This window comes from Carettochelys insculpta, chromosome 5, assembly GCF_033958435.1.
Source record: "Carettochelys insculpta isolate YL-2023 chromosome 5, ASM3395843v1, whole genome shotgun sequence".
Lineage (NCBI taxonomy): Eukaryota > Metazoa > Chordata > Testudines > Carettochelyidae > Carettochelys > Carettochelys insculpta.
The window spans coordinates 105,642,643-105,656,981 of NC_134141.1; the positions used below are offsets into that span (position 1 = coordinate 105,642,643).

The window sequence follows — 14,339 nt, forward strand, 5'->3', positions numbered from 1 at the left end:
CCCTTATTAGAGAACAATACAGCACCCTCATCACTGGTATACATACTACCATAGGAAAACTAGTCAAAAGACCTCATGGACCCAAAAATCATTAACATTCTCCTCAAATAAATACAATGACACTAACATAAAAATGATTCTTAGGTTTTTCTCTTAACTGAGAGATTGCACTAGAATGTATCTAAGTCCAGTACAAGTCTGATTTTTTCTCCACTTTCTTCTGAGTTCTGAGTAAGGTAGAGAACCAACAGTGAAGGAAAGAACAAAGTTTGTCTGTGAAGTACCCGCAGCTCTTTACCACTTTACAATCTTAGGGAATATAAAACTGTTCAAAATTTGATTTTTGATCTGACTAAATTTTATGTCCAGACCTTATTGTTAAAATATATGTGATTTGCCTTTTCTCCTCAGAGTTTTTCAATCTATAAAATTTATCACAAAGACAACATTTTCTCATTTCCAAAAATATTTTTCATCGAAATTATATGTGAAAAGGCAATTTACATGTCTGTTTTTTCCAAAAATCATTCTCTCTAGTTTTTTCCTCTTTTTTCTGGTTTTCCAGATAACTTAATTGAGATACTGCATTTAATTCCAAATTCAGCTCTATGAATTCACAGTAATATTATGCCCAATCAATTTGGCACTCTAATTTTTAGATCCTCTGCATGGATTCTGATAAGGCTTCAGGTCAATTCTGGGATATTTTTTATTTACATACCATCAAAGACTTGCTTTTTAAGTTTTATCCATATGTGCCATTTAACCTTTCTGGTAGTGTGGGATTATATATATGTCATAGAGGTGTTAGGATGAATATTGATATGTATTGTATGTCTGTAAGTATCTATGTTAGTGCCTAATCCTGTATCTTATGTTCATAAACAGTATGGTCACTTTACCATCACAAGTAATCTGAGGACAACACATACGAGTTACGATTGAACAATTTGGCACTCTCATTATTATTCTTTATTACTATTTTGTTGGAAGCAATGAGAGTTCTAAAAGTTTCAGGGTTGTTGGTGGCCTGGGTAAGTGTGATTGGCCTCAATGACTAGGGAGCCTAGATTTTTGTGACAAAACAAGATGAGACAGGAGAGAGAGAAATTAAAGAGTAGCACTATTGTGCTGTAATCAGTGATTATTATATAAAGTAGAACTGTGTTATTTTCATCTTATCCTCCCTCATTTGTTTGCTGCATCCACCTATTGTTTCTTGCCATATACACTGAACATAAGCAGTTTGGGACAGAGTTAATCTATTTTTATTCTCTTACGTGTACAGTGCTTAGAAGACATTACCATACTACAAATACTTCTACTCCAAATATTAATACACACGTAAACTAAAACCAATTACTTTTGATCCCAGTGCTTCCCCTGTTGTCATCTCTCTGGTGAATGGAATATCAGCAGACAAGGAGTGATGTCATTGGCTCATGCTAACGTGTGTTAGCATATTTGGTCAATAAGGTTTCCACAATCCACAATACAAGTAAGAACAATGGTCCCAATTTGCATATATTACCAAAATCAGGCTGGACAATACTGATGGTCCACTATTGATACAGTTGGTCTCATTTGCCTGTTTTGTATAGTCTGAACTGAAGGGGATTGCTGAGGAGGTGGTGAGTCTGTGCTGTTTGTATCCAATATACTTCATAGCTCTTTCACCAAAAATTTATTGAATACAACATGTCTAACTTGTGAGAGACCCCAAATTAGAGATTGTAGTAATCTTGGCATACGGAATGTTCCTATTCACGCCTCTGCTGGTGTAGTGTTAGATTCAGCCAAACTGTTCATGAGCAGCCACTTTAACATCTATTTGGACTATTATTCATCTGAATATATTCAGGCCTCCTGGAGCGCTCTGGCTGAACACAACCTTGAATTCTTGTGTGGCTAAAGATTTAAAGTGGGTTGACTGGATATGTTACTTCTTGCACAAATAAAAAGATTGCAACACATCTTTTCTCCTTATAGCAAGGGAACTGTTTTGATGGTCTGCTTTTGATGGAATCAGAGCACACTGAAGGAAAGGAAAGTTCTACTGCTGTTTTCAGTAGGGTTTTAATGCGGTTATACTGTGTCTGTATAGGAGACAAAGAAAATATTTTTTCTTCTATCATAACATCCCCAAACCCTTTTTCCATAGACTTTTTCAAATGACTGATAACTTGGTTAATTCAACTGACTCCACCCAAATGATGACACAGTTTGAATTTCTCCCTCAGAACAAGACTGGTGCCAAACCAGAGAATTTGCTGAACCTTGGGAGGTCAACATTGTTTCGAAGAGTTACCAAAATTTCCGCTGTTTACTGGGCTCTTAGAAGACATTTAGGGCAAAATTAAAGGTAAATAACAGCACAGAAAACTGAGAGCTAGGATGGCTAACTTTAAACAAATTTCATGAGATCATGCGAAACTTTAGCCACACGCATGATAAGTGGAATCTGGCTAACTAAAATCACACCTGATCACAGATGTTGCCAGACGAGACAATGCCAGACTAGAGAGCGTAAACCTGTATTCGTTGTACTTATGAGGAAACTCCTGTTTACTTTGATTCTGGCCAAACTGTCTGCCTTTGTGGAAGCAGGGCAACTGTCTGGGGAGACAAATTATGTCATCTGTTTCAGTCAGTTCTGCTCTGTGAAGTACTGGAGGGAGATATTTGAGGCACAACCATTAGTTCTGGATTCATGTACTCCCTGAACTTGTGGCATTTCTGAACCCAGTGATAATGCACGCAGTCAATGTCTCTCAAGTGTATGCTGCTGACTTCTCATAAAGAACAATTGATAAGGTTTTTGGTCAAGATGCCAAAAATTGATGATGATTTATCTGGCTAACTACAACGTTGTATATAATCTTCCTTCATTATTGAAATTACCTACAAATCTCAGATTTCCTTGATTTTTGTCAACTGGGGTACAACCAGGATATGGGACATAGATTATATTGATCACACTGACTGATGACATCATTCTTGCAATGAATGGTGTGTACGCTTTAAACACCACTGACAACAGTAAGGTGTCATGGATGACACGTGTGGCCCATGGAGGAAGGGATGGGGTTTGTCTTTGATCTTTTTCTCAGAGTTCCCAGAAAATAAGGTTGAAATTTCTCCACAAATGTGTTAAGTGCAGGGTTCCTTCTTGTTCAACATTTATATAGGATTATTAGGAGGGTCAGAGAGGTAGCAGGAACTGTGCTTCTTTCAATGGATATATAATGCCAACAGACCTGGGTCACTGGCACCAGGAACTGAACCTGCAATCATAGGGGCTAAAGCCCTGTGCTCTACTGCATGAGCTAAAGGACAGCTGGCTCTCTGCCAAGGCTGTACAGAAGACACTTCACTCACACTAGTATGAGGTCTGAGTACTACAGATAGATGATTCCAATCTTTTATTTCAGGTTCTTCTTTCACAAGTAGCAGTGGAGGACCTTCCCCAAAGTTTGGCTATATTGAGAGTGAGCTGGTTAAAGCTCAATATAGATATGTTGATTGGTAGGGGAAATCCAATCAGAAGATATGGTGAGAATTGTATCTGCTTCTTTGATTAAGATGTTTGTCTCTCACCTTCTTACTCACAATTGTAAATGGGGTATCTGGTTGGTTTCCTGATCAACATAGGATGATCACACTTTGGCAGGAACCAGGACTATTCTCTTTTATTCTTGTTGGGTCAGGGGGTTGAGATTTATTGATTTAGTTCTTGGGGCAGAGGAGAGGGAAGATATGTATCTTATTACCATGATTGATGCTTTTGTCACTGCAGAATTAATCTTTCTCTCTCTATCTCTGTGTGAACATTACACCAGTGCTTATTACCTTCAGTTGGTATCTGTAAGCTTGTAGGTAGAGTTTGAGGAGTTATTTCTGATCCTGTGAGTTGTTGATAAAACCCATAATGTAAAACAACAACAGCAAAGCCCATATAGTCTGCAATCTGCTTACTTGAGAGATAGGCTCTGTTCCTGTGATAAACTGTCATTGCAGAGATTAGTGGAGGCTCTTGAACTGGACTTCCTATGGCTTTAAAAGAGAGGGATCTGCTGGCAGGGTATTCTCAATGAGGACCCCTTGACATTGGAACTTGTTCCCCTCTTGGGCCAGAATAACTTGAGTCTGTTGACTTTTACTGGAGTGGGATACTACCTAAGAGTCAACATTGGGAGAAGGAGAGACATCCCTCATTTTTGCTATAAGGTTGAACTACTTATCAGCAATATATGATGGAAATTATTGCTGTATCTATCTATATAGAAATGTTAACTATGTTAACACTTGTGTTGGGTACGTTTTTATAGTCTCTTCTAGCTAATAAATAAATCTAAACCAAAATGTCCTTGAGGGAGTGACCAGCCATGTTTGATGTCTGTGAAGTCTGATTCACTACATTGGAACTATATAAACTGAATGCAAATATAAGAAATTCCCTGCTTCCTATAATGAGGTAGATGCATAATACTATCTGTTGCTTTATTTGCTGAACAGCAGTTTGGAACGCTTTCTCTCTCGTACACATACACAAGACAGACAGACTCTTTAAAGGTTAAACTGTGAATGTACTTCTCAGACTGTTTTCAAGTTCAAAAGGTAAGCTCACTTTTTCTCCATAAATATACAGTGAAATGCACTTCAACCTAAATGGCCAAATGCCTCCTTAGTGCCCTTTTGTGAACTTCAATGTGTTACATTGGGTGAATCTGATTATGACTTTTAACTACACAAGGGTATTTCTGAGTCTACTGGTGGTAGCAGTCATTTGCTATAGAAGATAATTTGTGATACTGCCAGTAGCATCTCTTTGTGTAAATGATTGTGAACTGTTTTCCATTGAATTTAATATTGATGTACCTAACCAGGAAACATTTGTATTTAAATAAATTTTCCATTTTAAAACAAATTATTTTTCATAATTCTTAAACTAGCATTATCTCATACCATAAACTAGTTTAAAATCTTTCCCCACATTTGAGGATATGTTTAGTTAAAGTGAAGAGACAGGTCCAAGGTAACAGATTGCATGAAACTGTTGGTTGGCTCTACAATTCAATTGTTTGAAGGATAAAACTATTCTTGAATCCATGAACTGAACCACAACTGAGCTAAAAGCTTCCTCTCTAAGTGCTGAAGGAAGAAAAGAAATATATCTGACCTACTACTTGTAAATTAATTTATTGGTTGCTGTATATTGACAAGAAGCACTCTACAAAGGTTGCAAACTCAAGGGCCATTTCTGTGCATGCCACTTTTCCCAACAGTTGCATGGTAATAAAAGGCCCAAAAAATGCTAATGAGTCACAGATGTAAATTTCCAGTGCCTCATTAGCATAAGGTCACATGATTTGGAGTTCGGAAGAAGCTCTTCCAGACTGCAAAACAGCGTGTAGAGGCCCGGCCCCTGGGGGATCTCCCGGAAAGAAGTCCTCCTTCCAGAGGCCCCTTCAGTGCCTCTACATGGTGTTTTGGAGTCCAGAAGAGATTCTTCCAGACTCCAAACCATGTGATTGCGTGCTAATGAGGCAATGGAAATTTACATCCGTGCCTCATTAGCATTTTTGAGCCGTTTATTAGCATGTCTCTTTTGGAAAAAACGGCATGTGTAGAAATGGCCAAGATGTTTCAACAAATACTTTATTGGCTTTTGGCTAAAAAGACAACAATGTCATAAATTATGTAATCTTTAATAACATTGCTACTATCTGCACTGAACTCAAAACTGGTATTTGAAAATGATTCTTACCATGTGAATGTTTAGAATGTGAATGTTTAGAATTTCTGAATTCAGCAAGATGGGCACCACTTTTAAAAGCACACACTGATAGTTCCAAAGAGTTACATTAGATGTGAGTACACAGATCACTTAATTTTAGATATTTGACATTAAGACGAAAGTGGATACCAGCATTTTGACTTTGCTCTTAAGAAAGTAATTGCATCTTTACTTACTAGTGTAAGTTAACGTAATGCAGTTGCTCACTATAAAAAATGATTTAGTAGCTCTTAATAGTTATTTTAAATCTTGTTTAGGTAACTAATTATCTTATGAATGTGTAAGAATATTTCTCCTACCTTTAGGTGCCACCTGTAGAAATTGCTTATGCAGTGTGCTAAGTTGTGAAATAGTTAGAGTACCATTTACAGATGTCTCTACAGGTGGAGGCCGTGGTGGAGGGATAAGATCTGGCATTACTTTTACATCCTTGTTGATGAAGAAGTCTGTCTCATCTAAAACCAGTTCATATTGGATTTTGGTAGAACATTCAATGTGGTGGCGTGCAACCTCAGTTAATTTGTCAACACTAAAATTGAAATGCAGGAAGCAATTATTAATTTAAAATGTAAGATAGTAACTCAGAGTCAAATTCTGAGATATTTAATCAATGGGAGATTTTCTCTTTTAAAGGCCTATGAATTCTCTGTGTTGATCATGGGAAGGTGGGTGGGGTGCAAACAGGAGTGACCAACCTAGTTATCCGTCACTATATCCTGGCAGAAAGCTTATTTGTGACTGCTGTGGGAAATTCAGTTAAAGTGGAATCCCAGTCATACAGTGAACTTAGTGGAAAGATAAGTAATAGAGAGGAAGCCATGCTAGTCTATATACTATCAAAACAAAAAGCAGTCAAGTAGCACTTTAAAGATTAGCAAAATGGTTTATTAGGTGAGCTTTCGTGGGACAGACCCACTTCTTCAGACCATAGCCAGACCAGAACAGACACAATATTTAAGGCACAGAGAACTAAAAACAGTAAGCAAGGAGGACAAATCAGAAAAAGATGATCAAGGTGAGCAACTCAGAGAGTGGAGGGATGGGGGGGAAGGTCAAGAATTAGATTAAGCCAAGTATGCAGACAAGCCCCTATAGTGACTTGTCCGCATACTTGGCTCAATCTAATTCTTGACCTTCCCCCCCACCCCTCCACTCTCTGAGTTGCTCACCTTGATCATCTTTTTCTGATTTGTCCTCCTTGCTTACTGTTTTTAGTTCTCTGTGCCTTAAATATTGTGTCTGTTCTGGTCTGGCTATGGTCTGAAGAAGTGGGTCTGTCCCACGAAAGCTCACCTAATAAACCATTTTGCTAGTCTTTAAAGTGCTACTTGACTGCTTTTCGTTTCAATAGTGGAAAGATAGTACAGGTTCAGATTTTTCAGAACTCCAGAGGGGAAACAAGCTGATGTGTATTTGCCTGACTTTAGTCACCTACTTCAACCTGCCATACTGTCAGGAGCCTCCGCCTAGATACCTGGATTTATGGAGCACATTCTACAGGGGAAGGAGTAATACTGCTTTGGAGGCATAAGTACTTGGATATTACAATGGAAAGGGTCTAATATGCACGTAGAAGAACCCCTCAACATGAGTCAAGGAATCATGATGATGATTAATCCTTTGAGCTCCTAGTGGAGCATAGGGCCTCTACAGTCATTCTCCATCTCTTGCAATCCTTGTCAATAGTCTTGATTTGATCCCATGTTAAGCCAGCTGCTTTTACTTAGTTCAGGAAGGTTGGTCGCCATGTTTATTTGGGATGTCCCTTTTCCTCTTTCCCTTTGGATTCCATGCTAATGCTAATTTCATGATACACTCCTCACAGTCCTTGTGCAGAATGTGGCCTGCCCATTGCCATTTTCTCTTCTTGATCTGGATCTCACTGGCTTCTGGTTTGTTTTGGTCCACAAGGTTTTATTTCACTCTCTATTGTACCACTTTAGCTGAAGAATGTCTAAGACATTTACTGACAAATGCCTGAATTTTCTTAGTGTTGCTCTGGACAATGCCCCAAGTCTCTGAGCCATACAGCAGCACTGATTTCATATTGGAAGTGAAAATATGTAGTTTAGTTCTTGTTGTAATGGCTGTTGTACACCAGACTGTTGTAGTATGGCAAAGGCTTGTTGCACCTTTAGTATTCTTGCAATGATGTCCTCTTCAGTGCCCCCATTCTTGCTGATAACACTCCCCAAGTATACAAACTGGTCAACATCTTGCATAGTAACAGAGAGGTAACTGTATTAGTCTGTACTCCCACAAAACAAAACAGCAGAAATTTAGCACTTTAAAGACTAACAAAATGATTTATTAGGTGATGATCTTTCATGGAACAGACACATTTCTTCAGACCAATTTAATTTCCAATACAAACTGACATTTATATGTACAGAGGACCAAAAAAATAAAAACTGCAATAAAAACTGAGAAACCAAATAGAATTGGAGGAAGGGGGTGAGAGGTGGGGGGATGTTAATTGTCCTGTCTCAGGTAATTACAAGCATCAAAGTAAGGGAAGCAGTCCTTATAATGCGTGAGGTAGTTGATGTCTCTGTTCATACCAGGTGTTAATGTGTCAAATTTGAATATGTACTCTAACTTACAAAGGAGTGGACCATTCTGTTAAAGACCTGAGAATCTGTGTCCTGGAACATAGAGAATTTAACAACAGATTAGAGTGAGAGATTTGTGATTAGCTGCTCATCCATTGAGGTAAGTAGTTGACTATCTTTGTTTTTGACTGGTCTGTTTGGGTTTGTTTTCCTTCTGCTCAAGACTCAAGTTCTATTGTACAGGGTTTTCAAGTCCCCTTGTTTAGATGTTGCCTCTACTTTTTTTGCAGTCTTGTTTATGAAATTTCTCTTGTCCCTCTAATGACTTTTCTTCACTTCCCTGGTGATTTCATGGTATCTGGATGACACAGCTTGTTTCTGACCCCTTGTTTTTGCTTGGTTGACTTGTCATTTGAGTGCCTTCCATCCTTCTATCATTCTCCATGTCTGATCTGTGATCCATTTCTTCCAGTTGTTGGAGGTCACCCTGGCACCACATCGCACGTTTCCACTACAGATTCCTTCATTGAGCTCCAGACTTCGCAGTGTGTTCTGCTCGTTCCTCACTTGGAGTGCCTCAAAGTGGTTACTTGAGGCAATCTGGAAGGCTTCTTTTGTTTCTTGTATCCTCAGCTTCCCCACGTCAAATCTGGTTCTTGGGCTGGGTTGTCATTTTCTTGCCGCAAGTTTCATTTTGAGTTTAGTAACTATTAAGTGGTGGTCTGATCAAACATCTGCTCCACACCTAGCACATACATCTTCCAGGGATTTTTGCCATCTCCTTTGAACTGTGAAGTGATCAGTTTGGTTTTGTGTATGATTGTCAGGTGATACCCAAGTTGCTTTATGGCAATTTTTGTGTGTGTCCAATTACAAGTTCATTAAAGGCACGCATGCCTGCAAAGAGATCACCAATTTCACTCATTGGGCCTAGACCGTGTGTTCCCATTTCTTTTTTCCTGCCAGTGTTGTCACTGCCTACCTTAACATTCACATCTCCCATCAGGATCAGCATATCGCATCTGGGTGTTTTGTCAAGCACTGATTGCAGTTGTGTATAAAACTGTTTTCTCTCTTGTTCCACTGCATTAGCTGGGACATAGCACATTATGATGGTGACTTTCTGGAATAGGGATTCAACTCTGGCTCTGATCAGATGCTCTAATGCTGGCTCCCATTCTATCAGACTTAGGGCAGCTTCTCTGCACAACAGAAGAGCTATCCTTGCTTCATGGATGTCATTTTCCTTTTCTTTATCTGAATATAATAAGGTGTCTCTTGACTGCAGCCCAGCTGCCCCAAAGGTGTTCCATCTGGTCTCACAAATGCCTAGGATGGAGAGTTTGTATGCTTGCATTTCTTCTGCTGCTTGTGCTCATCTGCCTTGTTCTCTCAGTGTTCTTACATTCCATGAGCCAATCATCATGGATTTATTTACGTGAAAGCAGCTTGCTCTCTAGGGGCATCCAGGGTCAACTAAGGGTCATTGGTACGACAGCGTCCTTTTGGGTTTGACTGTTGTATGTCATAAGTCTCCACTGAGGAGCCCTTGGTCTTCTCTAGACTGAGGTGATTTTGATTTTGAATGATGTAGAGGTTTCCATAACAATTTTTTTTTTACAGGGATGAGTTGTTAGCCCATTACCCAACCCCCAACCTGGAGGACCAAGGAATTTCTTTTTGTCTGGTCTCCACCTGTCAACCTGTCCAGCTTGGGTGGCCCTACCAGGAGCACTAGGCTCCCACCAGCATAGCTCTGAGAGTCCCTGAGACATGAAAGCCCCAACTATGTCAAGGTAGGGATCCCATCGGGCAAGTCAAGGAATCATGATTAGGCCCAAATCTACACACTTTGTGGGCACTGGAGACCAATTTGAGTCATAAAGGAAGCCCTCATGTTCTTATGATCTATAAATAACATCCACCAACTGCTTACACAGTGGATTTAACAAAAAGTGAAAGACTCTGTAATGGTAGAGACATAGCAAACTAGATCCCTAAATTCCAAGGTGACAGGAGAAACAACTTGCTAATGTCACTTCCCATTAAAAAAATGACAGTTACCTGTTCTGTAACTGGTGTTCTTTGAGATGTGTTGCTCATGTCCATTCCAAGTTGGGTGTGTGCAGGCACATGCCCAGTTGCTGGAAGCTTTTTGCCCTAGCCAGTAGCCGTAGAGTCGGCGCAGCACCCCCTGGAATGGTGCTGACATGGCGATCAACATGTGCATCACCCCCCCACCTTCCCCCACTCAGTTAATTCTTGTCGGCTATTCCAACAGCAGGGAAGGTTGGGGGCTTTTGGAATGGACATGAGCAACACATCTCGAAGAACACCAGTTACAGAACAGGTAATTGTCTTTTCTTCAAGTGATTGCTCATGTCCATTCCAAGTTGGGTGAATATAAACCAATGCCTAAGAGGTGGGGTTGGAGCCCCGAATGGACTGCAGGACAGCGCTGCCCACCACAGCATCTTCCCATGCGTGCTGCATCAAAGTGTAATGTGCTGTAAACATATGAACTGAGGACCATGTGGCTGCCCTACTGATGTCCTGGTTAGGCACCTGTGCCAAAGATGATGCCTGCACTCTCATGGAGTGTGTCCTAACTGGTGGGGGAGGAACCCCCATGAACTTGCATGGTGACAAGTATCAGAGAGGTTCCCGTGTTAGTATGTAGCTTTGAGAACAACAAAAAGTCTTGTGGCACCTTATAGACTAACAGATATTTTGGCGCGTAAGCTTTCATGGGTAAAGACCTGCTTCATCACTCATGCATCTGATGAAGCGGCTCTTTGCCCACAAAAGCTTATGCTCCAAAATATCTGTTAGTCTATAAGGTGCCACAAGACTTTTTGTTGTTCCCCATGATCTTGTAACTCTCCTTGATGTACATCACTATCCAGGAGAAAATCTGCTGGGCAGAGACCGGAAGGCCCTTCATCCTATCAGCAACTGCCACAAAGAGTTGCTGTGTTCTTCTAAAGGGCCTAGTCCTATCCATGTAGAAGGCCAGCGCCCTTCTAACGTCCAAGGTATGCAATCGTTGCTCCCTTCGGGAGGCCTTGGGGCTTTGGTAAAATACTGGTAGGGAAATGTCTTGGTTAACATGAAACGCAGGGACCACCTTAGGTAAAAACATGGGGTGAGGCTTCAGCCTAACCTTATTCTTGTGAAACACTGTGTATAAGGGGTCCACTGAAAGTGCCCTCAACTCAGATACCCTCCTGGCTGAGGTGACTGCCACCAAAAATCCTGCTCTGCAACCCAGAAACAGTTGGGAGCAGGGCACTGATGGTATTATAGGCATACCTGCTAACTAGAGCCTGCTGGTTAGCAGTTCTTAAGTGCAAGCCGCCCCACCCCCCACTCCCACTGCTGAATAGACCTTCCTCCCATACAGATCCAAATATGTAGCTTCTCTATTTTTCGGGGAGGGACCTTGGAACCCTTGGTGATCTCTATGGTTAGCAGTGTCCACTACCAGGGTGTCAGGTGGGGGGTGTGTGAACAAATGTTCATTGCTCTGGGATGGGACAAAGTACCATCTCTCTTTCTTATGGGATGTAGGAAGAGCAGAAGCAGGGGCCTGCCAAAACGTTCTAGCCGTAGTCGCAATTGTTTTGATTATGGGCAGAGCTACCCTGGTGGGGCCTGCGGAGGACAAAATGTCAGTGTCAGGGTCCATTTCATCCTGGACCTTCTCTGCTTGCACCCCCAAGTTCTGAACCACTCTCCTAAGGAGCTGTTGAAAAGCCCTGCCATCCTCCAATACAGACAAGGCCAATGAACCTGCCACCGCCTCAGCTGGGGAGGAAGATGATGATAGCCCTTGTGCCTCCATTTGGAGGAGAAGGGCAATCATGACCTGTTCAGGTACTTCGGCCCCCATGGAAATTATGGGCAAACCAGGGGACACCATAGGTGGAGCTGGCATAGGCACCTGCTGGCCCAAAAACCACCACATGAGGCACCGTTACCACTCCCTACACTTGAGTCAGTGCCGGTGCCTGGGCTGGTGCCTGTTCTATCGGCAATGGAGGTACAATTAGAGATGGCACTGGTACTGAAGGGGTCCCGTCCCGCTGAGACGGTGCCAAGGTTGACGCTGACGAGGTAGAAACAGGTGGCTCTGCTATGACTTCCACTTCCTGTCTTTGTTCTAGTGGTGGGGCACCCAGTGAGACTGATGGTGCTGAGTGCAGGAGCGGCGGGGCCCCTGGCACCATTAAAAGCACTCCAATGGCCTGTCCCTGTGCTTTGTGGAATGCCCACAGGGTTCAGGAGAGCCACTGCCGAATCACCTATGAAGCCGGCAGCCAACCCATATCATCTGAGCAACAACTACGGTGCCTGTAACAGCTATGGTGAGACCGTCTCAAGCTCCCAGTCTGTTCAGAGTTCAAGTAGGAGTCTGACTCCAAAGCCAATTCAGAGGCAGATGACCACGGTGGGGCCATCGGAGTCGGCGCCAATGTCACATGCGCTGGGGACAGTGCTGGTACCAGAGTATAGGGCACCTGAAACTGGCCCACAGTCTGTTGGGTCAGCACCAAGTGCTCAGCACCAAATACTGTGTCGGTGCCGACACTGACGTGAGTGCAGTGGTTGGTGCCAGTGTCATGTCCATGAGCCCCAATCACACCGTTTCAGTGCTCCATAGACAGAGAAGGACCCGGCACCATCATTTGTAGCAGTCCTTGTGCCACATGAAATGCCTCTGGCGTTGAGGGCAAATCCAGTGCCTGTGGGTTCCTGCTCTGCACCGGCTTCAATGGATGCATCTTCTGCCCTTCAGCAGTGTGCGCCGGAGCCTTGGACTTGAGGCTGCCCCATTTCTTATCGGCACTGGTGACTGACTCCTATGGCGCCAAGAAGGCGACGGTACCTGTATCTGCTATCGGTGCCAGGAGTCCTTAGGCAGCATCATGGTTGACGGCGCCAGTACACTTTGCACTGAGAATGCTCCACTCTCCGCTCCCAGAGAAAGCAAGAGCTCCAATGACCGGCACCGCAGCGAGTAGGAACTGAGCAGGGAGGGGGGTCGGGTGGTGCATATATTCATCACCATGTTGGCGCCACTGGAGGGGGTGCCACACCGACCCTATGGCTACCGGCTAGGGCAAAAAACTTCCAGTGACTGGGTGTGTGCTTGCGCACACCCAACTTGCAATGGACATGAGCAATCACTTCATGAAGAATTTTGGGTTTTCTTCTGATGCTCTGAAGTGTAACTATATTGCCTAAGGCAAAAATAAGAATGAAATGCTTTGAACAATATTGCTGACTACTTTTTTTAATTTTCCAAAATAAACAGCCCTATATGACATATAATGTAAGGCAAGATCAAGTCCCAAGACTAAAATTATCAAAAAAAAATTTTTGCACAAATTTTACAAATTATTTCCTTATGTCATCTGTCTGAACAGTTATTTTCATCAGATTTACAATAGCTTTTCAATTCTACTAAGATACCAGATCTACTTAAAAATTAGCTGTACATTACCTGGACATTTCTGCTAAGAACTTGGCTCCAAGCCACTTTTCCATACTTTTGTACATTTCTTCTGCTTTCATTACGAGTTCTTCAACAAATGCTAATGCTTTTGTCTTTATCAGCTGTAGTCTAAATTTTGCAGCTTCCTCTGTTGAGACAGCCATTTCAGAATAATGATTTATTTATACAATCTGAAGCCTATTTCCAAGCTTAATTAAGTACCTAAAGTTAAACAACAAAACCTGAAGTAAAGAACTAAAACACCTATTTAGGTTTCCTGTATTCATATATTACTTTGTATTTTTAATTCACTAGACTGCAGAATTTGTTTTACAAAATATACCCACTGTTGACATAAGAATGTGTATCACAAGGATATAGCAATGTTAACCAAACACTTCCCTAAGTATCTGAACATACAGTGTAGATGTTCTGTGGAGATGAATTAATTCACCTTATGCAGTAACAATGGTTCTTTGAGATGTGTCCCCCC

At 41.7% G+C, this 14,339-nt stretch overlaps 1 protein-coding gene across 1 annotated transcript in view; it reads right to left on the bottom strand.

Moving 5' to 3' along the window:
* The window catches only part of LOC142013814 (sperm flagellar protein 2-like), a 113,703-nt gene that overhangs the window by 71,281 nt on the left and 28,083 nt on the right, over positions 1-14,339 (bottom strand). Inside the window, exons 9-10 of the mRNA XM_074995671.1 lie at positions 13,856-13,994; positions 6,097-6,326 (exon numbers count right to left, since the gene is read on the bottom strand). Coding sequence (XP_074851772.1) covers positions 6,097-6,326; positions 13,856-13,994 — 369 coding nt within the window. The remainder of the gene's footprint in view (positions 1-6,096; positions 6,327-13,855; positions 13,995-14,339) is intronic.